Here is a 27,097-nt window from a genome sequence, read left to right as displayed (position 1 = left end):
TATAATACTGCTCCTATGTACAAGAATATAACTACTATAATACTGCCCCCTATGTACAAGAATATTACTACTATAATACTGCTTCTATATACAAGAATATAACTACTATAATACTGCTCCTATGTATAAGAATATAACTACTATAATACTGCTCCTATGTACAAGAATATAACTACTATAATACTGCTCCTATGTACAAGAATATAACTACTATAATACTGCTCCTATGTACAAGAATATAACTACTATAATACTGCTCCTATGTACAAGAATATAACTACTATAATACTGCTCCTATGTACAAGAATATAGCTACTATAATACTGCTCCTATGTACAAGAATATAACTACTATAATACTGCTCCTATGTAGAAGAATATAACTACTATAATACTGCTCCTATGTACAAGAATATAGCTACTATAATACTGCTCCTATGTACAAGAATATAACTGCTATAATACTGCTCCTATGTACAAGAATATAACTACTATAATACTGCCCCTATATACAGGAATATAACTACTATAATACTGCTCCTGTGTACAAGAATATAACTACTATAATACTGCTCCTGTGTACAAGAATATAACTACTATAATACTGCTCCTGTGTACAAGAATATAACTACTATAATACTGCCCCTATGTACAAGAATATAACTACTATAATACTGTTCCTATGTACAGGAATATAACTACTATAATACTGCCCCTATGTACAAGAATATAACTACTATAATACTGCCCCCTATGTACAAGAATAATAACTACTATAATACTGCCCCCTATGTACAAGAATATAACTACTATAATACTGCTCCTATGTATAAGAATATAACTACTGTAATACTGCTCCTATGTACAAGAATATAACTACTATAATACTGCTCCTATGTACAAGAATATAACTACTATAATACTGCCCCCTATGTAAAAGAATATTACTACTATAATACTGCTTCTATATACAAGAATATAACTACTATAATACTGCCCCCTATGTACAAGAATATAACTACTATAATACTGCTCCTATGTACAAGAATATAACTACTATAATACTGCTCCTATGTACAAGAATATAACTACTATAATACTGCTCCTATGTACAAGAATATAACTACTATAATACTGCTCCTATGTACAAGAATATAACTACTATAATACTGCTCCTATGTACAAGAATATAGCTACTATAATACTGCTCCTATGTACAAGAATATAACTACTATAATACTGCTCCTATGTACAAGAATATAACTACTATAATACTGCCCCTATGTACAAGAATATAACTACTATAATACTGCCCCATGTACAAGAATATAACTACTATAATACTGCTCCTATGTACAAGAATATAACTACTATAATACTGCCCCTATGTACAAGAATATAACTACTATAATACTGCCCCATGTACAAGAATATAACTACTATAATACTGCTCCTATGTACAAGAATATAACTACTATAATACTGCCCCTATGTACAAGAATATAACTACTATAATACTGCCCCATGTACAAGAATATAACTACTATAATACTGCTCCTATGTACAAGAATATAACTACTATAATACTGCTCCTATGTACAAGAATATAACTACTATAATACTGCCCCTACATACAAGAATATAACTACTATAATACTGCCCCTACATACAAGAATATAACTACTATAATACTGCCCCTATGTACAAGAATATAACTACTATAATACTGCTCCTATGTACAAGAATATAACTACTATAATACTGCCCCCTATGTACAAGAATATAACTACTATAATACTGTCTCCTATATACAAGAATATAACTACTATAATACTGCCCCTACATACAAGAATATAACGGCTATAATACTGCCCCCATGTACAAGAATATAACTACTATAATTCTGCCCCCTATGTACAGGAATATAACTACTATAATACTGCCCCTAGGTATAAGTATATTGTCTTCCTCTGTCTGGCGGAGTTCCTGCTGTATAGTGTCGTGCTCTTCTCATCAGTTGCTGTGTACAGTTTTCTTGTAGTTGGGTCTGATAAGATGCAGGTTATGCTGAGATCTGTAGTGCGGCCGTACATTGTTTCCTCTATACCTTTGTATACACTGTCTCTTTTTTCGCTGTCTGGCTGCAGTCTCATTCTCAGTAATGCATTGTGTCCGCTTTCCCGGCTCTCGTACATCATTAGTTTTGCTGTTATTATCTCGTGTTATTGCAGCCACTTAATGTTCCCATTGTCTGACGTTATGACGATGGTGAGATTGCAGCTTTTGTTTTGGCTCCTTTCTGACACTGTAATAAATCGGCTGCAGCTCGAAAACTGATGCTCTTTGCGTTCTGTCTCCTCCTGATCTATAAATGCTGGAGGACGTAGAGTTCTGCTCATAGTATCCGAAGTGTCCTGTCTCTGCCTGCAGCTTTGGTTTTCTATAGAAGCAACCCTTTTTATCTATATGGTAAGTTGTGTGCAGACTCTACCAGCAGAATAGTGAGTGCAGCTCTGGAGTATAATACAGGATGTAACTCAGGATCAGTAATGTAATGTATGTACACAGTGACTGCACCAGCAGAATAGTGAGTGCAGCTCTGGGGTATAATACAGGATGTAACTGAGGATCAGTAATGTAATGTATGCACACAGTGACTGCACCAGCAGAATAGTGAGTGCAGCTCTGGAGTATAATACAGGAGGTAACTCAGGATCAGTAATGTAATGTATGTACACAGTGACTGCACCAGCAGAATAGTGACTGCAGCTCTGGGGTATAATACAGGATGTAACTCAGGATCAGTAATGTAATGTATGTTCACAGTGACTGCACCAGCAGAATAGTGAGTGCAGCTCTGGGGTATAATACAGGATGTAACTCAGGATCAGTAATGTAATGTATGTACACAGTGACTGCACCAGCAGAATAGTGAGTGCAGCTCTGGGGTATAATACAGTATGTAACTCAGGATCAGTAATGTAATGTATGTACACAGTGACTGCACCAGCAGAATAGTGAGTGCAGCTCTGGGGTATAATACAGGATGTAACTGAGGATCAGTAATGTAATGTATGCACACAGTGACTGCACCAGCAGAATAGTGACTGCAGCTCTGGGGTATAATACAGGATGTAACTCAGGATCAGTAATGTAATGTATGTACACAGTGACTGCACCAGCAGAATAGTGAGTGCAGCTCTGGGGTATAATACAGGAGGTAACTCAGGATCAGTAATGTAATGTATGTACACAGTGACTGCACCAGCAGAATAGTGAGTGCAGCTCTGGGGTATAATACAGGATGTAACTCAGGATCAGTAATGTAATGTATGTACACAGTCACTGCACCAGCAGAATAGTGAGTGCAGCTCTGGAGTATAATACAGGAGGTAACTCAGGATCAGTAATGTAATGTATGTACACAGTGACTGCACCAGCAGAATAGTGAGTGCAGCTCTGGGGTATAATACAGGATGTAACTCAGGATCAGTAATGTAATGTATGCACACAGTGACTGCACCAGCAGAATAGTGAGTGCAGCTCTGGGGTATAATACAGGATGTAACTCAGGATCAGTAATGTAATGTATGTACACAGTGACTGCACCAGCAGAATAGTGAGTGCAGCTCTGGGGTATAATACAGGATGTAACTGAGGATCAGTAATGTAATGTATGCACACAGTGACTGCACCAGCAGAATAGTGAGTGCAGCTCTGGGGTATAATACAGGATGTAACTCAGGATCAGTAATGTAATGTATGTACACAGTGACTGCACCAGCAGAATAGTGAGTGCAGCTCTTGGGTATAATACAGGAGGTAACTCAGGATCAGTAATGTAATGTATGTACACAGTGACTGCACCAGCAGAATAGTGAGTGCAGCTCTGGGGTATAATACAGGAGGTAACTCAGGATCAGTAATGTAATGTATGTACACAGTGACTGCACCAGCAGAATAGTGAGTGCAGCTCTGGAGTATAATACAGGAGGTAACTCAGGATCAGTAATGTAATGTATGTACACAGTGACTGCACCAGCAGAATAGTGAGTGCAGCTCTGGAGTATAATACAGGATGTAACTCAGGATCAGTAATGTAATGTATGTACACAGTGACTGCACCAGCAGAATAGTGAGTGCAGCTCTGGGGTATAATACAGGATGTAACCCAGGATCAGTAATGTAATGTATGTACACAGTGACTGCACCAGCAGAATAGTGAGTGCAGCTCTGGAGAATAATACAGGATGTAACTCAGGATCAGTAATGTAATGTATGTACACAGTGACTGCACCAGCAGAATAGTGAGTGCAGCTCTGGGGTATAATACAGGATGTAACTCAGGATCAGTAATGTAATGTATGTACACAGTGACTGCACCAGCAGAATAGTGAGTGCAGCTCTGGGGTATAATACAGGAGGTAACTCAGGATCAGTAATGTAATGTATGTACACGGTGACTGCACCAGCAGAATAGTGAATGCAGCTCTGGGGTATAATACAGGATGTAACTCAGGATCAGTAATGTAATGTATGTACACAGTGACTGCACCAGCAGAATAGTGAGTGCAGCTCTGGGGTATAATACAGGAGGTAACTCAGGATCAGTAATGTAATGTATGTACACGGTGACTGCACCAGCAGAATAGTGAGTGCAGCTCTGGGGTATAATACAGGATGTAACTCAGGATCAGTAATGTAATGTATGTACACGGTGACTGCACCAGCAGAATAGTGAGTGCAGCTCTGGGGTATAATACAGGATGTAACTCAGGATCAGTAATGTAATGTATGTACACAGTGACTGCACCAGCAGAATAGTGAGTGCAGCTCTGGAGGATAATACAGGATGTAACTCAGGATCAGTAATGTAATGTATGTACACAGTGACTGCACCAGCAGAATAGTGAGTGCAGCTCTGGGGTATAATGCAGGATGTAACTCAGGATCAGTAATGTAATGTATGTACACAATGACTGCACCAGCAGAATAGTGAGTGCGGCTCTGGAGTATAATACAGGATGTAACTCAGGATCAGTAATGTAATGTATGTACACAGTGACTGCACCAGCAGAATAGTGAATGCAGCTCTGGGGTATAATACAGGATGTAACTCAGGATCAGTAATGTAATGTATGTACACAGTGACTGCACCAGCAGAATAGTGAGTGTAGCTCTGGAGGATAATACAGGATGTAACTCAGGATCAGTAATGTAATGTATGTACACAGTGACTGCACCAGCAGAATAGTGAGTGCAGCTCTGGGGTATAATACAGGATGTAACTGAGGATCAGTAATGTAATGTATGCACACAGTGACTGCACCAGCAGAATAGTGACTGCAGCTCTGGGGTATAATACAGGATGTAACTCAGGATCAGTAATGTAATGTATGTTCACAGTGACTGCACCAGCAGAATAGTGAGTGCAGCTCTGGGGTATAATACAGGATGTAACTCAGGATCAGTAATGTAATGTATGTACACAGTGACTGCACCAGCAGAATAGTGAGTGCAGCTCTGGGGTATAATACAGTATGTAACTCAGGATCAGTAATGTAATGTATGTACACAGTGACTGCACCAGCAGAATAGTGAGTGCAGCTCTGGGGTATAATACAGGAGGTAACTCAGGATCAGTAATGTAATGTATGTACACAGTGACTGCACCAGCAGAATAGTGAGTGCAGCTCTGGGGTATAATACAGGATGTAACTCAGGATCAGTAATGTAATGTATGTACACAGTCACTGCACCAGCAGAATAGTGAGTGCAGCTCTGGAGTATAATACAGGAGGTAACTCAGGATCAGTAATGTAATGTATGTACACAGTGACTGCACCAGCAGAATAGTGAGTGCAGCTCTGGGGTATAATACAGGATGTAACTCAGGATCAGTAATGTAATGTATGCACACAGTGACTGCACCAGCAGAATAGTGAGTGCAGCTCTGGGGTATAATACAGGATGTAACTCAGGATCAGTAATGTAATGTATGTACACAGTGACTGCACCAGCAGAATAGTGAGTGCAGCTCTGGGGTATAATACAGGATGTAACTGAGGATCAGTAATGTAATGTATGCACACAGTGACTGCACCAGCAGAATAGTGAGTGCAGCTCTGGGGTATAATACAGGATGTAACTCAGGATCAGTAATGTAATGTATGTACACAGTGACTGCACCAGCAGAATAGTGAGTGCAGCTCTTGGGTATAATACAGGAGGTAACTCAGGATCAGTAATGTAATGTATGTACACAGTGACTGCACCAGCAGAATAGTGAGTGTAGCTCTGGAGGATAATACAGGATGTAACTCAGGATCAGTAATGTAATGTATGTACACAGTGACTGCACCAGCAGAATAGTGAGTGCAGCTCTGGGGTATAATACAGGATGTAACTCAGGATCAGTAATGTAATGTATGTACACAGTGACTGCACCAGCAGAATAGTGAGTGTAGCTCTGGAGGATAATACAGGATGTAACTCAGGATCAGTAATGTAATGTATGTACACAGTGACTGCACCAGCAGAATAGTGAGTGCAGCTCTGGGGTATAATACAGGATGTAACTCAGGATCAGTAATGTAATGTATGTACACAGTGACTGCACCAGCAGAATAGTGAGTGCAGCTCTGGGGTATAATACAGGGTGTGACTCAGGATCAGTAATGTAATGTATGTACACAGTGACTGCCCCAGCAGAATAGTGAGTGCAGCTCTGGGGTATAATACAGAATGTGGCTCGGTATCGGTGCAGTGTCGGTGTGTGACTCGCCATGTCTTGTAGTAATGCCTCCTGGTTGCATTAGGCCCCTTTCACACATCAGTTTTTTGCCATCAATCACAATCCGTTGGCTCTACGGATCGAGAGATCCATCGCAGATTGTGAAAAACTGTTGCGATGGATCCATTTTTTGTCGGATCTCGCTAATTAAATCCTAAATAAATCGTAGCATGCTCAGTTAAAAAAAAAAAAACGGAATCTGTCGCTGGATTCCATTGTTTGGCGGATCCGGCGAACCACTGGTGAAATGTGAGGCCATCTGTCGCTAATACAAGTTTATGTGAAAAAAACGGATCGGGTGGCATCAGTCACCGGATTTGTTTTTTTCAAAATTCGCCGGATTGTGACTGATCGTGATCAGCAAAAACTGATGTGTGAGAGGGCGTTAGATGGTGATGTCGGAGCTCCGAGTCCGCAGGTCAGTAGTGAGGGGATAGTGCATGGAGGGTGAAGTGTAGAGGCGGCTGTGACGGGCGCAGTAATTAGCCGCAGTGTCGTTCCCGCTTTCCCGGATCCTCGCACCGTGTAGGATTATCGCGGCTGTGAATTTCCTTTTCTAGTGTATGTTGTGTGGCAGAGAACAGGTCGGACCGCGGCTTTCATCTCCCAGACTCACAAGGCAACGTTTGATCGTCCTGTAAGGTCCAATTTGTGCGCACTGCCGGGATTAATTGGGAAGTGGGATCAGTACAGCCGCCGGGGCGCACGCCGAGTATCATGAAGATGAGAAGAGAGCGACTGGACCGTGGGTAGCAGGAGGCCGGGAGGGAAAGTAACAGATGAGCGCAGCGCCCCTCATTGATTGTCTGCAGTAATTGCATCTGATTGGTGTATTCTGCACATCTCTTCTGTGACGCTGCGGCTCATTGCTGGCGATCACCAGGAGACATGGCGGTTTGCACCACATAATACGTGCACCTCATCCGACTGCAGCACTATTTTTTTTCCTGTGTTACTGATTTTTGCATTTGACTTATGGAGATACAGTCGTATTTTGTACTGAAAATGTCTGCAGTTTGGTAATTTAATCTGATTTTCATTTGTTACCGATGTTCACATCATTTTCTTTGTGGATGGAAGAGCGGAGTCCGCAGTGTAGAGTGAGGAAGGGGCAGTAATGTCCGAGCGCACGGGAAGTGGTGGGGACTAAGGAGAGGCAGAAGGTTTCTTCATGGCATCTGCTGGGTCAGCGCCCATTACTATAAAAGATGCTCAAAATGGAGAAAAGTGTCCGGCTCTTCATTCTCATCAGTCATTTCATGGTTTTTATTCAATCTCCTCATCCTCGATGTATCACCTCCGATCGCCCATCCCCAGTGTATCACCTCCGTGCCTCCTGTGTATCATCTCTGGTCCCCCAGCCCCAGTATATAACCTCCGGTCCCCCTTCCCCCCCCCCGGTGCGTAACCTCCGGTCCCTCTGCCCCCAGTATATAACCTTAAGTCCCCCATTCCCGGTGTGTAACATCCGTGCCCCCGGTGTGTAACCTCCGTGCCCCCTGCCTCCCGGTGTGCAACCTCTGGTCCCCTGCCTCCGGTGTGTAGCCTCCGGTCCCCCTGCCCCCCATGTGTAGCCTCCATGCCCCCTGCCCCCGGTGTGTAACCTCCGTGCCCCCTGCCCCCCGGTGTGTAACCTCCGATCCCCCTGCCCCTGTGTATAACTTTTGTTCCCACTGTGTATCATCTCTGGTCCCCCTACCCCCAGTGTGTAATCTCCGGTCCCCCTGCCTCCGGTGTGTTGCCTCTGGTCCCCCTGCCTCCGGTGTGTAACCTCCGGTCCCCTGCCTCCCGGTGTGTAGCCTCCGGTCCCCCTGCCTCCGGTGTGTAGCCTCCGGTCCCCCTGCCTCCCGGTGTGTAACCTCCGGTCCCCCTGCCTCCGGTGTGTAACCTCCGTGCCCCCTGCCCCCGGTGTGTAGCCTCCGGTCCCCCCTGCCTCCCGGTGTGTAGCCTCCGGTCCCCCTGCCTCCGGTGTGTAGCCTCCGGTCCCCCCTGCCTCCCGGTGTGTAGCCTCCGGTCCCCCTGCCTCCGGTGTGTAGCCTCCGGTCCCCCCTGCCTCCCAGTGTGTAACCTCCGGTCCCCCTGCCTCCGGTGTGTAACCTCCGTGCCCCCTGCCCCCGGTGTGTAGCCTCCGGTCCCCTGCCTCCCGGTGTGTAGCCTCCGGTCCCCCTGCCTCCCGGTGTGTAGCCTCCGGTCCCCCTGCCTCCGGTGTGTAGCCTCCGGTCCCCCTGCCCCCGGTGTGTAGCCTCCGGTCCCCCTGCCTCCGGTGTGTAGCCTCCGGTCCCCCCTGCCTCCCGGTGTGTAACCTTCGGTCCCCCTGCCTCCCGGTGTGTAACCTCCGGTCCCCCTGCCCTCGGTGTGTAGCCTCCGGTCCCCTGCCTCCGGTGTGTAGCCTCCGGTCCCCCCTGCCTCCCGGTGTGTAACCTTCGGTCCCCCTGCCTCCCGGTGTGTAACCTCCGGTCCCCCTGCCCCCGGTGTGTAGCCTCCGGTCCCCTGCCTCCGGTGTGTAGCCTCCGGTCCCCTGCCTCCGGTGTGTAGCCTCTGGTCCCCCTGCCTCCGGTGTGTAGCCTCCGGTCCCCCCTGCCTCCCGGTGTGTAACCTCCGGTCCCCCTGCCTCCGGTGTGTAACCTCCGGTCCCCCTGCCTCCGGTGTGTAACCTCCGTGCCCCCTGCCCCCGGTGTGTAGCCTCCGGTCCCCTGCCTCCCGGTGTGTAGCCTCCGGTCCCCCCTGCCTCCGGTGTGTAGCCTTCGGTCCCCCTGCCTCCCGGTGTGTAACCTCCGGTCCCCCTGCCTCCGGTGTGTAACCTCCGTGCCCCCTGCCCCCGGTGTGTAGCCTCCGGTCCCCTGCCTCCCGGTGTGTAGCCTCCGGTCCCCCCTGCCTCCCGGTGTGTAACCTCCGGTCCCCCTGCCTCCGGTGTGTAACCTCCGTGCCCCCTGCCCCCGGTGTGTAGCCTCCGGTCCCCTGCCTCCCGGTGTGTAGCCTCCGGTCCCCCTGCCTCCGGTGTGTAACCTCCGGTCCCCCTGCCTCCGGTGTGTAACCTCCGTGCCCCCTGCCCCCGGTGTGTAGCCTCCGGTCCCCTGCCTCCCGGTGTGTAGCCTCCGGTCCCCTTGCCTCCCGGTGTGTAACCTCCGGTCCCCCTGCCTCCGGTGTGTAACCTCCGTGCCCCCTGCCCCCGGTGTGTAGCCTCCGGTCCCCTGCCTCCGGTGTGTAGCCTCCGGTCCCCTGCCTCTGGTGTGTAGCCTCCGGTCCCCCTGCCTCCGGTGTGTAGCCTCCGGTCCCCCCTGCCTCCCGGTGTGTAACCTCCGGTCCCCCTGCCTCCGGTGTGTAACCTCCGTGCCCCCTGCCCCCGGTGTGTAGCCTCCGGTCCCCTGCCTCCCGGTGTGTAGCCTCCGGTCCCCCCTGCCTCCCGGTGTGTAACCTCCGGTCCCCCTGCCTCCGGTGTGTAACCTCCGTGCCCCCTGCCCCCGGTGTGTAGCCTCCGGTCCCCTGCCTCCCGGTGTGTAGCCTCCGGTCCCCCCTGCCCCCGGTGTGTAGCCTCCGGTCCCCTGCCTCCCGGTGTGTAGCCTCCGGTCCCCCTGCCTCCGGTGTGTTGCCTCCGGTCCCCTGCCTCCCGGTGTGTAGCCTCCGGTCCCCCTGCCTCCCGGTGTGTAGCCTCCGGTCCCCCTGCCTCCGGTGTGTAGCCTCCGGTCCCCCCTGCCTCCCGGTGTGTAACCTCCGGTCCCCCTGCCTCCGGTGTGTAACCTCCGTGCCCCCTGCCTCCGGTGTGTAACCTCCGTGCCCCCTGCCCCCGGTGTGTAGCCTCCGGTCCCCTGCCTCCCGGTGTGTAGCCTCCGGTCCCCCCTGCCTCCGGTGTGTAGCCTTCGGTCCCCCTGCCTCCCGGTGTGTAACCTCCGGTCCCCCTGCCTCCGGTGTGTAGCCTCCGGTCCCCTGCCTCCGGTGTGTAACCTCCGTGCCCCCTGCCCCCCCGGTGTGTAACCTCCGATCCCCCTGCCCCTGTGTATAACCTTTGTGCCCACTGTGTATCATCTCTGGTCCCCCTACCCCCGGTGTATAACCTTCGTGCCCACTCATGAGTAAGACCGCCTAGTGCAGTCGAAACGAGTCGACTGGGTCATGTCGACCATGTACATTTTTCTCTCATATGCACTATAATTAATTTTGAAAAATAAAAATAAACGGAAAATCCAGTCCTGTTGAGCAGGACTCCATTTTTTTCTACTCCCTATTTATACTACATCCTTCTTTTCGCGCCCTATTTATTCCACACCCTGGTTGTGCCATGCTTTCTTTGTACCACATCCTTCTTTTCATGCCCTCTTTATGTCCCACCCTGTATGTAACCCCCTAGCAGTCTGCTCGCAGTTGCCCCTTATTGTTCTTGTTCACTCCCTGATAACTGCTGTTACTTCTGTTATCACCATTTTTGCCCCTTGAGCGCACACTTTTCCGTTCTGTTTGGTGCTGGGAAGGTAGATGAATTGTGAATGCAGCTCTGGATGTTTATGTGCTCCAGTTACTCCATTGGCTGGACTCACATTGCTTCCAATTGGCTTTAGTGTGGGTTATCAGGGATCTAACACTGACGTCGTCAAATGATCTCTAACAATGGCTTTCTCTTTATTACTGATGGGCAGCAGAAGTTTGAATGCAGCTCTGCAGGTCACTGTGCTCCATCCACACCCGGTTCTGCAATCACAGTTCTTCTGATTGGCTTTCAAACATCGATTCCCCTCTGCGGTTAGACCTGGCAGCATGTTTGTCCCCCGCGGTCCCATTTTTGCCCTGCTCTTTGGTAATAGGAAGCCAGTAGAGTTTTAGTTGCCGCCTCCTCGCGTCTTATCGCTTTTCCTGACATCTCCGCTCATGTAAGTCAGCAGCGTCTTATTTCTGCCGCGTCAGGTTTTCATTTCATACAAGTTTTTCTTCGGATAATTCTCCGTTATTTCTTCCCCCACTTAACCACGCGGCGCCTGTAATTACCGCGCAGGACACAATGGGCTTTATATAGTGTCCGCTCGCTCGCTGCCATTCATGGCAGGCGTCTTCTGTTCACCGGATCACGCTGAGGCGAAGGGCGGCCATAACCCTGGTCATGAGCGGGCAACCCTACCCCCCAGAGCAGGGCAAGGCCCTCTGCCGCCAGGTCTGTGTCATAACGGGCATCATCCAGCTTTTCCTGGGCCCTGAATGACCGGTAACTGCAGATAGGCACCAAGGGGATCAGGATGAGCAAAAGTATAGACCCCAGGAGGATGAGGATGAGCAAAAGTATAGACACCAGGAGGAAGAGCAAAAGTATAGGCACCAGGAGGAAGAGCAAAAGTATAGGCACCAGGAGGAAGAGCAAAAGTATAGGCACCAGGAGGAAGAGCAAAAGTATAGGCACCAGGAGGAAGAGCAAAAGTATAGGCACCAGGAGGAAGAGCAAAAGTATAGGCACCAGGAGGAAGAGCAAAATTATAGACACCAGGAGGATAAGGATGAGCAAAAGTATAGACACCAGGAGGATGAGCAAAAGTATAGGCACCAGGAGGAAGAGCAAAAGTATAGGTACCAGGAGGATGAGCAAAAGTATAGGCACCAGGAGGAAGAGCAAAAGTATAGGTACCAGGAGGATGAGCAAAAGTATAGGCACCAGGAGGAAGAGCAAAAGTATAGACACCAGGAGGATAAGGATGAGCAAAAGTATAGGCACCAGGAGGAAGAGCAAAAGTATAGACACCAGGAGGATGAGCAAAAGTATAGGGGCCAGGAGACTCTGGACGTAAATGACACACATGCACCAATTGGAACAAGCTGAACAGAGATATGGGAACCAGGTTGATCAGGCTGAACACAGGTATAGAAACCAGGATGATCAGGCTGAACAGAGGTTTAGGAACCAGGATGATCAGGCTGAACAGAAGTATAGGACCTAGGAGATCAGGCTGAACACAGGTATAGGAACCATGATGATCAGGCTGAACAGAGGTTTAGGAACCAGGTGGATCAGGCTGAACAGAGGTATAGGCACGAGGATGATCAGGCTGAACAGAGGTATAGGCACCAGGAGGATCAGACTGAACCTAGGTATAGGAACCTGGATGATCAGGTTGAACAGAGGTATAGGCACCAGGTGGATCAGGCTGAATGGAAGTATAGGCACTAGTGATGAGCGAATATACTCGTTACTCGAGATTTCCCAAGTACACTCGGGGGTCCTCTGAGTATTTTTTAGTGCTCGGAGATTTAGTTTTTCTTGCCGCAGCTGATTGATTTACATCTGTTAGCCAGCATAAGTACATGTGGGGGTTGCCTGGTTGCTAGGGAATCCCCACATGTACTTATGCTGGTTAACAGATGTAAATCATTCAGCTGTGGCAAGAAAAACTAAATCTCCGAGCACTAAAAAATACTCAGAGGACACCCGAGCGTGCTGGAGAAATCTCGAGTAACGAGTATATTCGCTCATCACTAATAGGCACCAGAATGAGCAGGCTGAAAAGAGGTATAGGCACTAGGAGGACCAGGCTGAACAAAGGTACAGTTAGGTCCATATATATTTGGACAGAGACAACATTTTTCTAATTTTGGTTATAGACATTACCACAATGAATTTTAAACAAAACAATTCAGATGCAGTTGAAGTTCAGACTTTCAGCTTTCATTTGAGGGTATCCACATTAAAATTGGATGAAGGGTTTAGGAGTTTCAGCTCCTTAACATGTACCACCCTGTTTTTAAAGGGACCAAAAGTAATTGGACAGATTCAATAATTTTAAATAAAATGTTCATTTTCAGTACTTGGCTGAAAACCCTTTGTTGGCAATGACTGCCTGAAGTCTTGAACTCATGGACATCACCAGACGCTGTGTTTCCTCCTTTTTGATGCTCTGCCAGGCCTTCACTGCGGTGGTTTTCAGTTGCTGTTTGTTTGTGGGCCTTTCTGTCTGAAGTTTAGTCTTTAACAAGTGAAATGCTGCTCAATTGGGTTGAGATCAGGTGACTGACTTGGCCATTCCGGAATATTCCACTTCTTTGATTTAATAAACTCCTGGGTTGCTTTGGCTTTATGTTTTGGGTCATTGTCCATCTGTAGTATGAAACGACGACCAATCAGTTTGGCTGCATTTGGCTGGATCTGAGCACACAGTATGGCGGCTCTGAAGACCTCAGAATTCATTTGGCTGCTTCTGTCCTGTGTCCCATCATCAATAACCACTAGTGACCCAGTGCCACTGGCAGCCATGCATGCCCAAGCCCTCACACTGCCTCCGCCGGGTTTTACAGATGATGTGGTATGCTTTGGATCATGAGCTGTACCACGCCTTCTCCATACTTTTCTCTTTCCATCATTCTGGTAGAGGTTGATCTTGTTTTCATCTGTCCAAAGAATGTTCTTCCAGAACTGTGTTGGCTTTTTTAGATGTTTTTAGCCGTTTTATTCTTGATGCTTATGAGTGGCTGCACCGTGCAGTGAACCCTCTGTAGTTACTGTCATGCAGTCTTCTCTTTATGATATATTTTGATATTGATACGCCGACGTCCTGGAGAGTGTTGGTCACTTGGTTGGCTGTTGTGAAGGGGTTTCTCTTCACCATGGAGATTATTCTGCGATCATCCACCACTGTTGTCTTCCGTGGACGCCCAGGTCTTTTTGCATTGATGAGTTCACCAGTGCTTTCTTTCTTTCTCAGGATGTACCAAACTGTACATTTTGCCACTCCTAATATTGTAGCAATTTCTCGGATGGGTTTTTTCTGTTTTCGCAGCTTAAGGATGGCTTGTTTCACCTGCATGGAGAGCTCCTTTACCGCATGTTTACTTCACAGCAAAACCTTCCAAATGCAGCACCACACCTCAACTCAACTCCAGGCCTTTTATCTGCTTAATTGAGAATGACATAATGAAGGGATTGCCCACACCTGTCCATGACATAGCCTTGGAGTCAATTGTCCAATTACTTTTCGTCCCTTTAAAAACAGGGTGGCACATGTTAAGGAGCTGAAACTCCTAAACCCTTCATCCGATTTTAATGTGGATATCCTCAAATGAAAGCTGAAAGTCTGAACTTCAACTGCATCTGAATTGTTTTGTTTAAAATTCATTGTGGTAATGTCTATAACCAAAATTAGAAAAATGTTGTCTCTGTCCAAATATATATGGACCTAACTGTATATGCACCAGGATAATCAGGCTGAATGGAGATATAGGCACCAGGATGAGCAGGATGAACAGGATGAACGCAGGTATAGCGAGTCGGACAAGGATGTGCAGGCTGAGCAAAGGTATAGGCACCAGAATGAGCAGGCTGAATGGAGGTATAGGCACCAGGATGATCAGGCTGAGCAAAGGTATAGTCACTAGGATGATCAGGCTGAGCAGAGGTATAGGCACCAGGAGGACCAGCCTGAGCAGAGGTATAGGCACCAGGGGAATCAGGCTGAGCAGAGATATAGTCACCAGAATGATCAGGCTGAGCAGAAGTATAGGAACCAGGATGATCAGGCTGAGCAGAGGTATAGGAACCAGGAGGACCAGGCTGAGCAGATGTCTGGTTCCTTCTTACACTGCTGGTGCCGACATCCAGAATTTCATGACATCCATGATGATGCTTCTATGAGCAGCTCTGGGTCCAGACAATACAGCGCCCCCCCACAGGTCAGCATCTGAACATTTGAGTTGTGTTGGGGTAGCAGCAGGCGGCAGAGCACAATCCGCTGCACATATTCGGGCCTCCCTTATAGAGGGGGCGCCCGTGGGTTGCGCGGACATGTTGGGATGTAATACTCTGCTGTGGCATGTATGGGTTCTCCACTGCCAAGCTCAGCGCCTCCATTACCTGCAGTTGTCTACTGTGGTCTGCCACACATAGAGCTGGAGATGTGGTTTTCATGTGTCAGCTTAGGAACTGCTCCTGTGAACAGCGCCCCCTACATACAAAAGAACAGGATATTCCCCTGTGAATTTTAACCTTTTCTGCACTGTATTTTCCAGACGGCATCAGTGTCAGCGGCCTGCCGGTGTCCAGTCCCTTCCGACACATTGTCAAACCCAGAGTGGAAAGCAAACCCATCCTCGCCCCGGACAGCAAGCGGAGCAGCGACTTCACCCACGTCAAGGTCAGTGGTGTTAGGGAAAATCACAAAATGTCCAGGGTGCTGAATCCGAGCAAGGTGACGTCTGCCTGCTGCTCCTCCTGCCTGCTGCTCCTCCTGCCTGCTGCTCCTCCTCCTGCCTGCTGCTGCTCCTCCTGCCTGCTGCTGCTCCTCCTGCCTGCTGCTCCTCCTCCTGCTGCTGCTGCTCCTCCTCCTGCTGCTCCTCCTGCTCCTCCTGCTGCTCCTCCTGCCTGCTGCTCCTCCTGCCTGCTGCTCCTCCTGCCTCCTCCTGTCTGCTGCTGCTCCTCCTGCCCATTCGTGGCTGCTGCTCCTCCTGCCTGCTCCTCCTGCCTCCTGCTCCTACTGCTGCTCCTCCTGCCTGCTGCTCCTCCTGCCTGCTGCTCCTCCTGCCTGCTGCTCCTCCTGCCTGCTGCTCCTCCTGCCTGCTACTCCTCCTCCTGCCTGCTGCTCCTCCTGCCTGCTGCTCCTCCTGCCTGCTGCTCCTCCTGCCTGCTGCTCCTCCTGCCTGCTCCTCCTCCTGCCTGCTCCTCCTCCTGCCTGCTCCTCCTCCTGCCTGCTGCTCCTCCTGCCTGCTGCTCCTCCTGCCTGCTGCTCCTCCTGCCTGCTGCTCCTCCTGCCTGCTGCTCCTCCTGCCTGCTGCTGCTCCTCCTGCCTGCTGCTCCTCCTGCCTCCTCCTCCTGTCTGCTGCTGCTCCTCCTGCCCATTCGTGGCTGCTGCTCCTCCTGCCTGCTCCTCCTGCCTCCTGCTCCTACTGCTGCTCCTCCTGCCTGCTGCTCCTCCTCCTGCTCCTCCTGCCTGCTGCTCCTCCTCCTGCTCCTCCTGCTCCTCCTCCTGCCTGCTCCTCCTCCTGCTCCTCCTGCCTGCTGCTCCTCCTGCCTGCTGCTCCTCCTGCCTGCTGCTCCTCCTGCTGCTCCTCCTGCCTGCTGCTCCTCCTGCCTGCTGCTCCTCCTGCCTGCTGCTCCTCCTGCCTGCTGCTGCTCCTCCTGCCTGCTGCTGCTCCTCCTGCCTGCTGCTCCTCCTGCTGCTGCTCCTCCTGCTGCTGCTCCTCCTGCTGCTGCTCCTCCTCCTGCTGCTCCTCCTCCTGCTGCTCTTCCTTTTCTTGCTCCTCCTCCTGCTGCTACTCCTGCCTGCTGCTACTCCTGCCTACTGCTACTCCTGCCTACTGCTCCTCCTCCTGCTCCTCCTGCCTACTGCTCCTCCTCCTGTTCCTCCTGCCTGATGCTCCTCCTCCCTGATGCTCCTCCTCCTGCTCCTCCTCCTGCTCCTGCTGCTCCTCCTCCTGCTCCTCCTGCCTCCTGCTCCTCCTCCTGCCTCCTGTTCCTCCTCCTGCTTCCTCCTCCTGCTTCTCCTGCTGCTTCTCCTCCTGCTTCTCCTCCTGCTCCTCCTCCTGCTCCTCCTCCTGCTGCTCCTTCTGCTGCTCCTCCTCCTGCTCCTCCTCCTGCTGCTCCACCTCCTCCTCCTGCGGCTCCTCCTCCTGCTCCTCCTGCTGCTCCTCCTCCTGCTGCTCCTCCTCCTGCTGCTCCTGCTCCTCCTCCTGCTGCTCCTCCTTCTACTCCTCTTCCTGCTCCTCTTCTTGCTCCTCCTCCTGCTGCTCCTCCTCCTCCTGCTGCTCCTTCTTCAGGCTTATGGCTGCCCTCTGGTCTACCATGGAATCAGCCAATGCTCGGTGAGAGTGATCAAGGACCACAGCAGCACAGAATTTTTAAGTAGCGTCATCGTGTGCGCGGCAGATCGGCAATGATCTACTATTCCATCCATGGGAAGTAAAGCCCAAGTCACATGGACGGAATAGTACATCTAATGGCAGAAAGGGGTTAATGGCCTCTCTGTAATATAACAGAAGCTACTATAAGCTCCTCCAGGTGCTGGTTCTACCGCAGCGCAGAATATTTCAGGAGTGAAGTATATTGTTCTAGTGTGAATTTATCGGAATAAACAGAATCAACAGCAGCACAGAGTGTTTCAGGGGAGGAGTGTGCTGATCCTATAGGAGGGTACATTGTGGAAGGTGCAGATTCCTCCAGAAGCACAGAGTGTTTCAGGGAAGGAGTGTGCTGATCCTATAGGAGGGTACATTGTGGAAGGTGCAGATTCCTCCAGCAGCACAGAGTGTTTCAGGGAAGGAGTGTGCTGATCCTATAGGAGGGTACATTGTGGAAGGTGCAGATTCCTCCAGCAGTACAGAGTGTTTCAGGAGAGGAGTGTGCTGATCCTATAGGAGGGCACATTGTGGAAGGTGCAGATTCCCCCAGCAGCACAGAGTGTTTCAGGAGAGGAGTGCGCTGATCCTATAGGAGGGTACATTGTGGAAGGTCCAGATTCCTCCATCAGCACAGAGTGTTTCAGGGGAGGAGTGTGCTGATCCTATAGGAGGGCACATTGTGGGAGGAGCAGATTCCTCCAGCAGCACAGAGTGTTTCAGGAGAGGAGTGTGCTGATCCTATAGGAGGGTACATTGTGGAAGGTGCAGATTCCTCCAGCAGCACAGAGTGTTTAAGGAGAGGAGTGTGCTGATCCTATAGGAGGGGGACATTGTGGAAGGTGCATATTCCTCCAGCAGCACAGAGTGTTTCAGGAGAGGAGTGTGCTGATCCTATAGGAGGATACATTGTGGAAGGTGCAGATTCCTCCAGCAGCACAGAGTGTTTCAGGGGAGGAGTGTGCTGCTCCTATAGGAGGGCACATTGTGGAAGGTGCAGATTCCTCCAGCAGCACAGAGTGTTTCAGGAGAGGAGTGTGCTGATCCTATAGGAGGGTACATTGTGGGAGGTGCAGATTCCCCCAGCAGCACAGAGTGTTTCAGGGGAGGAGTGTGCTGATCCTATAGGAGGGCACATTGTGGAAGGTCCAGATTCCTCCATCAGCACAGAGTGTTTCAGGAGAGGAGTGTGCTGATCCTATAGGAGGGTACATTGTGGGAGGTGCAGATTCCCCCAGCAGCACAGAGTGTTTCAGGAGAGGAGTGTGCTGATCCTATAGGAGGGTACATTGTGGGAGGTGCAGATTCCCCCAGCAGCACAGAGTGTTTCAGGAGAGGAGTGTGCTGATCCTATAGGAGGACACATTGTGGAAGGTGCAGATTCCCCCAGCAGCACAGAGTGTTTCAGGAGAGGAGTGTGCTGATCCTATAGGAGGACACATTGTGGAAGGTGCAGATTCCTCCAGCAGCACAGAGTGTTTCAGGAGAGGAGTGCGCTGATACTATAGGAGGGCACATTGTGGAAGGTGCAGATTCCTCCAGCAGCACAGAGTGTTTCAGGAGAGGAGTGTGCTGATCCTATAGGAGGGTACATTGTGGAAGGTCCAGATTCCTCCAGCAGCACAGAGTGTTTCAGGAGAGGAGTGTGCTGATCCTATAGGAGGACACATTGTGGAAGGTGCAGATTCCTCCAGCAGCACAGAGTGTTTCAGGAGAGGAGTGTGCTGGTCCTATAGGAGGACACATTGTGGAAGGTGCAGATTCCTCCAGCAGCACAGAGTGTTTCAGGAGAGGAGTGTGCTGGTCCTATAGGAGGGTACATTGTGGAAGGTGCAGATTCCTCCAGCAGCACAGAGTGTTTCAGGGGAGGAGTGTGCTGCTCCTATAGGAGGGCACATTGTGGAAGGTGCAGATTCCTCCAGCAGCACAGAGTGTTTCAGGAGAGGAGTGTGCTGATCCTATAGGAGGGCACATTGTGGAAGGTGCAGATTCCACCAGCAGCACAAAGTGTTTCAGGAGAGGAGTGTGCTGATCCTATAGGAGGATACATTGTGGAAGGTGCAGATTCCTCCAGCAGCACAGAGTGTTTCAGGAGAGGAGTGTGCTGATCCTATAGGAGGGCACATTGTGGAAGGTGCAGATTCCCCCAGCAGCACAGAGTGTTTCAGGAGAGGAGTGCGCTGATCCTATAGGAGGGTACATTGTGGGAGGTGCAGATTCCCCCAGCAGCACAGAGTGTTTCAGGGGAGGAGTGTGCTGATCCTATAGGAGGGCACATTGTGGAAGGTGCAGATTCCTCCAGCAGCACAGAGTGTTTCAGGAGAGGAGTGTGCTGATCCTATAGGAGGGTACATTGTGGGAGGTGCAGATTCCCCCAGCAGCACAGAGTGTTTCAGGGGAGGAGTGTGCTGATCCTATAGGAGGGCACATTGTGGAAGGTGCAGATTCCTCCAGCAGCACAGAGTGTTTCAGGAGAGGAGTGTGCTGATCCTATAGGAGGGTACATTGTGGGAGGTGCAGATTCCCCCAGCAGCACAGAGTGTTTCAGGGGAGGAGTGTGCTGATCCTATAGGAGGGCACATTGTGGAAGGTGCATATTCCTCCAGCAGCACAGAGTGTTTCAGGAGAGGAGTGTGCTGATCCTATAGGAGGGGACATTGTGGGAGGTGCAGATTCCCCCAGCAGCACAGAGTGTTTCAGGAGAGGAGTGTGCTGATCCTATAGGAGGACACATTGTGGAAGGTGCAGATTCCCCCAGCAGCACAGAGTGTTTCAGGAGAGGAGTGTGCTGATCCTATAGGAGGACACATTGTGGAAGGTGCAGATTCCTCCAGCAGCACAGAGTGTTTCAGGAGAGGAGTGCGCTGATACTATAGGAGGGCACATTGTGGAAGGTGCAGATTCCTCCAGCAGCACAGAGTGTTTCAGGAGAGGAGTGTGCTGATCCTATAGGAGGGTACATTGTGGAAGGTCCAGATTCCTCCAGCAGCACAGAGTGTTTCAGGAGAGGAGTGTGCTGATCCTATAGGAGGACACATTGTGGAAGGTGCAGATTCCTCCAGCAGCACAGAGTGTTTCAGGAGAGGAGTGTGCTGGTCCTATAGGAGGACACATTGTGGAAGGTGCAGATTCCTCCAGCAGCACAGAGTGTTTCAGGAGAGGAGTGTGCTGGTCCTATAGGAGGGTACATTGTGGAAGGTGCAGATTCCTCCAGCAGCACAGAGTGTTTCAGGGGAGGAGTGTGCTGCTCCTATAGGAGGGCACATTGTGGAAGGTGCAGATTCCTCCAGCAGCACAGAGTGTTTCAGGAGAGGAGTGTGCTGATCCTATAGGAGGGCACATTGTGGAAGGTGCAGATTCCACCAGCAGCACAAAGTGTTTCAGGAGAGGAGTGTGCTGATCCTATAGGAGGGCACATTGTGGAAGGTGCAGATTCCTCCAGCAGCACAGAGTGTTTCAGGAGAGGAGTGTGCTGATCCTATAGGAGGGCACATTGTGGAAGGTGCAGATTCCCCCAGCAGCACAGAGTGTTTCAGGAGAGGAGTGCGCTGATCCTATAGGAGGGTACATTGTGGGAGGTGCAGATTCCCCCAGCAGCACAGAGTGTTTCAGGGGAGGAGTGTGCTGATCCTATAGGAGGGCACATTGTGGAAGGTGCAGATTCCTCCAGCAGCACAGAGTGTTTCAGGAGAGGAGTGTGCTGATCCTATAGGAGGGTACATTGTGGGAGGTGCAGATTCCCCCAGCAGCACAGAGTGTTTCAGGGGAGGAGTGTGCTGATCCTATAGGAGGGGACATTGTGGGAGGTGCAGATTCCCCCAGCAGCACAGAGTGTTTCAGGAGAGGAGTGTGCTGATCCTATAGGAGGACACATTGTGGAAGGTGCAGATTCCCCCAGCAGCACAGAGTGTTTCAGGAGAGGAGTGTGCTGATCCTATAGGAGGACACATTGTGGAAGGTGCAGATTCCTCCAGCAGCACAGAGTGTTTCAGGAGAGGAGTGTGCTGGTCCTATAGGAGGGTACATTGTGGAAGGTGCAGATTCCTCCAGCAGCACAGAGTGTTTCAGGGGAGGAGTGTGCTGATCCTATAGGAGGGCACATTGTGGAAGGTGCAGATTCCTCCAGCAGCACAGAGTGTTTCAGGAGAGGAGTGTGCTGATCCTATAGGAGGGCACATTGTGGAAGGTGCAGATTCCACCAGCAGCACAAAGTGTTTCAGGGAAGGAGTGTGCTGATCCTATAGGAGGGCACATTGTGGAAGGTGCAGATTCCTCCAGCAGCACAGAGTGTTTCAGGAGAGGAGTGTGCTGATCCTATAGGAGGGTACATTGTGGAAGGTGCAGATTCCACCAGCAGCACAGAGTGTTTCAGGAGAGGAGTGTGCTGATCCTATAGGAGGGTACATTGTGGAAGGTGCAGATTCCCCCAGCAGCACAGAGTGTTTCAGGAGAGGAGTGTGCTGATCCTACAGGAGGGCACATTGTGGAAGGTGCAGATTCCCCCAGCAGCACAGAGTGTTTCAGGAGAGGAGTGCGCTGATCCTATAGGAGGGTACATTGTGGGAGGTGCAGATTCCCCCAGCAGCACAGAGTGTTTCAGGGGAGGAGTGTGCTGATCCTATAGGAGGGCACATTGTGGAAGGTGCAGATTCCTCCAGCAGCACAGAGTGTTTCAGGAGAGGAGTGCGCTGATCCTATAGGAGGGTACATTGTGTAAGGTGCAGATTTCTCCAGCAGCACAGAGTGTTTCAGGAGAGGAGTGTGCTGATCCTATAGGAGGGGACATTGTGGAAGGTGCAGATTACCCCAGCAGCACAGAGTGTTTCAGGGGAGGAGTGCGCTGATACTATAGGAGGGCACATTGTGGAAGGTGCAGATTCCTCCAGCAGCACAGAGTGTTTCAGGAGAGGAGTGCGCTGATCCTATAGGAGGGTACATTGTGTAAGGTGCAGATTTCTCCAGCAGCACAGAGTGTTTCAGGAGAGGAGTGTGCTGATCCTATAGGAGGGGACATTGTGGAAGGTGCAGATTACCCCAGCAGCACAGAGTGTTTCAGGAGAGGAGTGTGCTGATCCTATAGGAGGGCACATTGTGAAAGGTGCAGATTCCTCCAGCAGTACAGAGTGTTTCAGGAGAGGAGTGTGCTGATCCTATAGGAGGGCACATTGTGGAAGGTGCAGATTCCTCCAGCAGCACAGAGTGTTTCAGGAGAGGAGTGTGCTGATCCTATAGGAGGGCACATTGTGGAAGGTGCAGATTCCACCAGCAGCACAGAGTGTTTCAGCAGAGGAGTGCGCTGATCCTATAGGAGGGCACATTGTGGAAGGTGCAGATTCCCCCAGCAGCACAGAGTGTTTCAGGAGAGGAGTGTGCTGATCCTATAGCAGGGCACATTGTGGAAGGTGCAGATTCCCCCAGCAGCACAGAGTGTTTCAGGAGAGGAGTGTGCTGATCCTATAGGAGGGTACATTGTGGGAGGTGCAGATTCCTCCAGCAGCACAGAGTGTTTCAGGGGAGGAGTGCGCTGATCCTATAGGAGGGCACATTGTGGAAGGTGCAGATTCCTCCAGCAGCACAGAGTGTTTCAGGAGAGGAGTGCGCTGATCCTATAGGAGGGTACATTGTGGAAGGTGCAGATTCCTCCAGCAGCACAGAGTGTTTCAGGAGAGGAGTGTGCTGATCCTATAGGAGGGCACATTGTGGAAGGTGCAGATTCCACCAGCAGCACAGAGTGTTTCAGGAGAGGAGTGTGCTGATCCTATAGGAGGGTACATTGTGGAAGGTGCAGATTCCCCCAGCAGCACAGAGTGTTTCAGGAGAGGAGTGTGCTGATCCTATAGGAGGGTACATTGTGGAAGGTGCAGATTCCCCCAGCAGCACAGAGTGTTTCAGGAGAGGAGTGTGCTGATCCTATAGGAGGGCACATTGTGGAAGGTGCAGATTCCTCCAGCAGCACAGAGTGTTTCAGGAGAGGAGTGCGCTGATCCTATAGGAGGGTACATTGTGGAAGGTGCAGATTCCTCCAGCAGCACAGAGTGTTTCAGGAGAGGAGTGTGCTGATCCTATAGGAGGGCACATTGTGGAAGGTGCAGATTCCACCAGCAGCACAGAGTGTTTCAGGAGAGGAGTGCGCTGATCCTATAGGAGGGTACATTGTGGAAGGTGCAGATTCCTCCAGCAGCACAGAGTGTTTCAGGAGAGGAGTGTGCTGATCCTATAGGAGGGCACATTGTGGAAGGTGCAGATTCCTCCAGCAGCACAGAGTGTTTCAGGAGAGGAGTGTGCTGATCCTATAGGAGGGCACATTGTGGAAGGTGCAGATTCCACCAGCAGCACAGAGTGTTTCAGGAGAGGAGTGTGCTGATCCTATAGGAGGGTACATTGTGGAAGGTGCAGATTCCCCCAGCAGCACAGAGTGTTTCAGGGAAGGAGTGTGCTGATCCTATAGGAGGGTACATTGTGGAAGGTGCAGATTCCCCCAGCAGCACAGAGTGTTTCAGGGAAGGAGTGTGCTGATCCTATAGGAGGGTACATTGTGGAAGGAGCAGATTCCTCCAGCAGCACAGAGTGTTTCAGGAGAGGAGTGTGCTGATCCTATAGGAGGGCACATTGTGGAAGGTGCAGATTCCTCCAGCAGCACAGAGTGTTTCAGGAGAGGAGTGCGCTGATCCTATAGGAGGGTACATTGTGGAAGGTGCAGATTCCTCCAGCAGCACAGAGTGTTTCAGGAGAGGAGTGCGCTGATCCTATAGGAGGGTACATTGTGGAAGGTGCAGATTCCACCAGCAGCACAGAGTGTTTCAGGAGAGGAGTGTGCTGATCCTATAGGAGGGTACATTGTGGAAGGTGCAGATTCCACCAGCAGCACAGAGTGTTTCAGGAGAGGAGTGTGCTGATCCTATAGGAGGGCACATTGTGGAAGGTGCAGATTCCACCAGCAGCACAGAGTGTTTCAGGAGAGGAGTGTGCTGATCCTATAGGAGGGTACATTGTGGAAGGTGCAGATTCCCCCAGCAGCACAGAGTGTTTCAGGAGAGGAGTGTGCTGATCCTATAGGAGGGTACATTGTGGAAGGTGCAGATTCCACCAGCAGCACAGAGTGTTTCAGGGGAGGAGTGTGCTGATCCTATAGGAGGGCACATTGTGGAAGGTGCAGATTCCCCCAGCAGCACAGAGTGTTTCAGGAGAGGAGTGTGCTGATCCTATAGGAGGGTACATTGTGGAAGGTGCAGATTCCACCAGCAGCACAGAGTGTTTCAGGGGAGGAGTGTGCTGATCCTATAGGAGGGTACATTGTGGAAGGTGCAGATTCCCTCCAGCAGCGCAGTGTTTCAGGAGAGGAGTGTGCTGATCCTATAGGAGTGTACATTGTGGAAGGTGCAGATTCCCCCAGCAGCACAGAGTGTTTCAGGAGAGGAGTGTGCTGATCCTATAGGAGGGTACATTGTGGAAGGTGCAGATTCCCTCCAGCAGCGCAGTGTTTCAGGAGAGGAGTGTGCTGATCCTATAGGAGGGGACATTGTGGAAGGTGCAGATTCCCCCAGCAGCACAGAGTGTTTCAGGAGAGGAGTGTGCTGATCCTATAGGAGAGTACATTGTGGAAGGTGCAGATTCCACCAACAGCACAGAGTGTTTCAGGAGAGGAGTGTGCTGATCCTGTAGGAGGGCACATTGTGGAAGGTGCAGATTCCTCCAGCAGCACAGAGTGTTTCAGGAGAGGAGTGCGCTGATCCTACAGGAGGGAGCAGGAGATTCTGGCTCGTTGCTGATAGTGGAGAGAGGAGGCTGAATTTCCCCTGTAATTGGGGCTGACATTCCTGGCCCAGTTACAGGGAAAATCAGCACAAAAATATATTTTTATATGTATCTCTTATGTTTAAATTCCCCCATCTTTCCTTTCTCTTAGGTCTTTTATGGCCTTTATAAATCAAAAAAAATAAAATAAAATACAAGGAAATTAGTAAATGAAGAAAAAAAAAAAGACTAAAGTGACCCCCAATCCACATCACTGTACCTACCTCCCCACCTGAGAAGTCAACATGTCCAATATAGAAAACTAGCAGTAATGGAGAAGGGAAGAGAAAATATTATCTATTTTAGTGTAGTTCATGCTCTTTTGTGGTCCTAGAAGAAATGTGAAGAACGGACATGTTTAATTTTCTTCCTTTATACTATCACTCACGGTATCAGTAAAAATATAAAAACATAAATAAACTTTTTTAAGAATTCAATTTTTATTCAATATTTTTCACTGTTTTGATTTTCCCTGCTTTCTGTTCAAGTGTGAGCTCAGAAAAAGAAAAAAAAAAATAAATTGCAAACTTCCCGACATCCAAACTGAGAGGGCTCACTGACTGATTATCAGTTAACTCATTCTACCCTATCAGCCAGCAATAGACAATGTCACCACTGAAAATGGGAAATGGTTCAACATTTTTAATGACCCTCAAATACATTTTTTTTTTTTAACCTAAAATTTCTTTTTAAAAAAAGTACCCAAAAGTGGACAACCCCTTTAATTGATTTGGTTACAACGTTAACCCCGCAGTCCCAAGGATCATGTCTGTTTCGGATGAAAGCGCTTAGCCATCACTGTTCCCTATAACCAAGGTGTTTGCTCCACTGCAGTTTCCCACATGATCACATTTTAGTTCAGCTTTGGATTTAATTTTGCAGTAAATGTCAGCCATTAATTATGTGAGTGCGTGTTCAGGTGGACGGCAGACAGTGATGGATGCACGGCCCGAGGTTGTCAGCGACTCGGAGATCCAGGAAGATGAGTCTTGACAGAATGAATACACAGGGCCATGTGCGTTACCCTCCCAAATAACATCCAGTCACATAAAGCGCAACTGCAGTCACAGGTGATACCCCGCTCAACCGATCAGTCAATAATCCGGCTATAAGGTGTATATACCATAGGTAAGGGGAATATAACTACTATAATACTGCCCCTGTGTACAAGAATATAACTACTATGATACTGCCCCATATACAAGAATATAACTACTATAATACTGCCTCCTATGTACAAGAATATAACTACTATAATACTGTCCCTATGTACAAGAATATAACTACTATAATACTGCTCCTATGTACAAGAATATAACTACTATAATACTGCTCCTATGTACAAGAATATAACTACTATAATACTGCCCCTATGTACAAGAATATAACTACTATAATACTGCTCCTATGTACAAGAATATAACTACTATGATACTGCCCCATATACAAGAATATAAGTACTATAATACTGCCTCCTATGTACAAGAATATAACTACTATAATACTGCCTCTATGTACAAGAATATAACTACTATAATACTGCTCCTATGTACAAGAATATAACTACTGTAATACTGCTCCTATGTACAAGAATATAACTACTATAATACCGACCCCTATGTACAAGAATATAACTACTATAATACTGCTCCTATGTACAAGAATATAACTACTATAATACTGCCCCTATGTACAAGAATATAACTACTATAATACT

At 49.4% G+C, this 27,097-nt stretch overlaps 1 protein-coding gene across 2 annotated transcripts in view; it reads left to right on the top strand.

Moving 5' to 3' along the window:
- Positions 1 to 27,097, top strand: part of TRAPPC9 (trafficking protein particle complex subunit 9) — a 576,113-nt gene that overhangs the window by 121,053 nt on the left and 427,963 nt on the right. For both annotated transcript variants that reach the window (XM_077271277.1, XM_077271278.1), the window contains exon 17: positions 15,766 to 15,890. In XM_077271277.1, coding sequence (XP_077127392.1) covers positions 15,766 to 15,890 — 125 coding nt within the window. The remainder of the gene's footprint in view (positions 1 to 15,765; positions 15,891 to 27,097) is intronic.

This window comes from Ranitomeya variabilis, chromosome 6, assembly GCF_051348905.1.
Source record: "Ranitomeya variabilis isolate aRanVar5 chromosome 6, aRanVar5.hap1, whole genome shotgun sequence".
NCBI classification, from domain to species: Eukaryota; Metazoa; Chordata; class Amphibia; order Anura; family Dendrobatidae; genus Ranitomeya; species Ranitomeya variabilis.
Note: the sequence above shows the minus strand (reverse complement) of the source record. Positions and strands in the feature narration are given on the sequence as shown.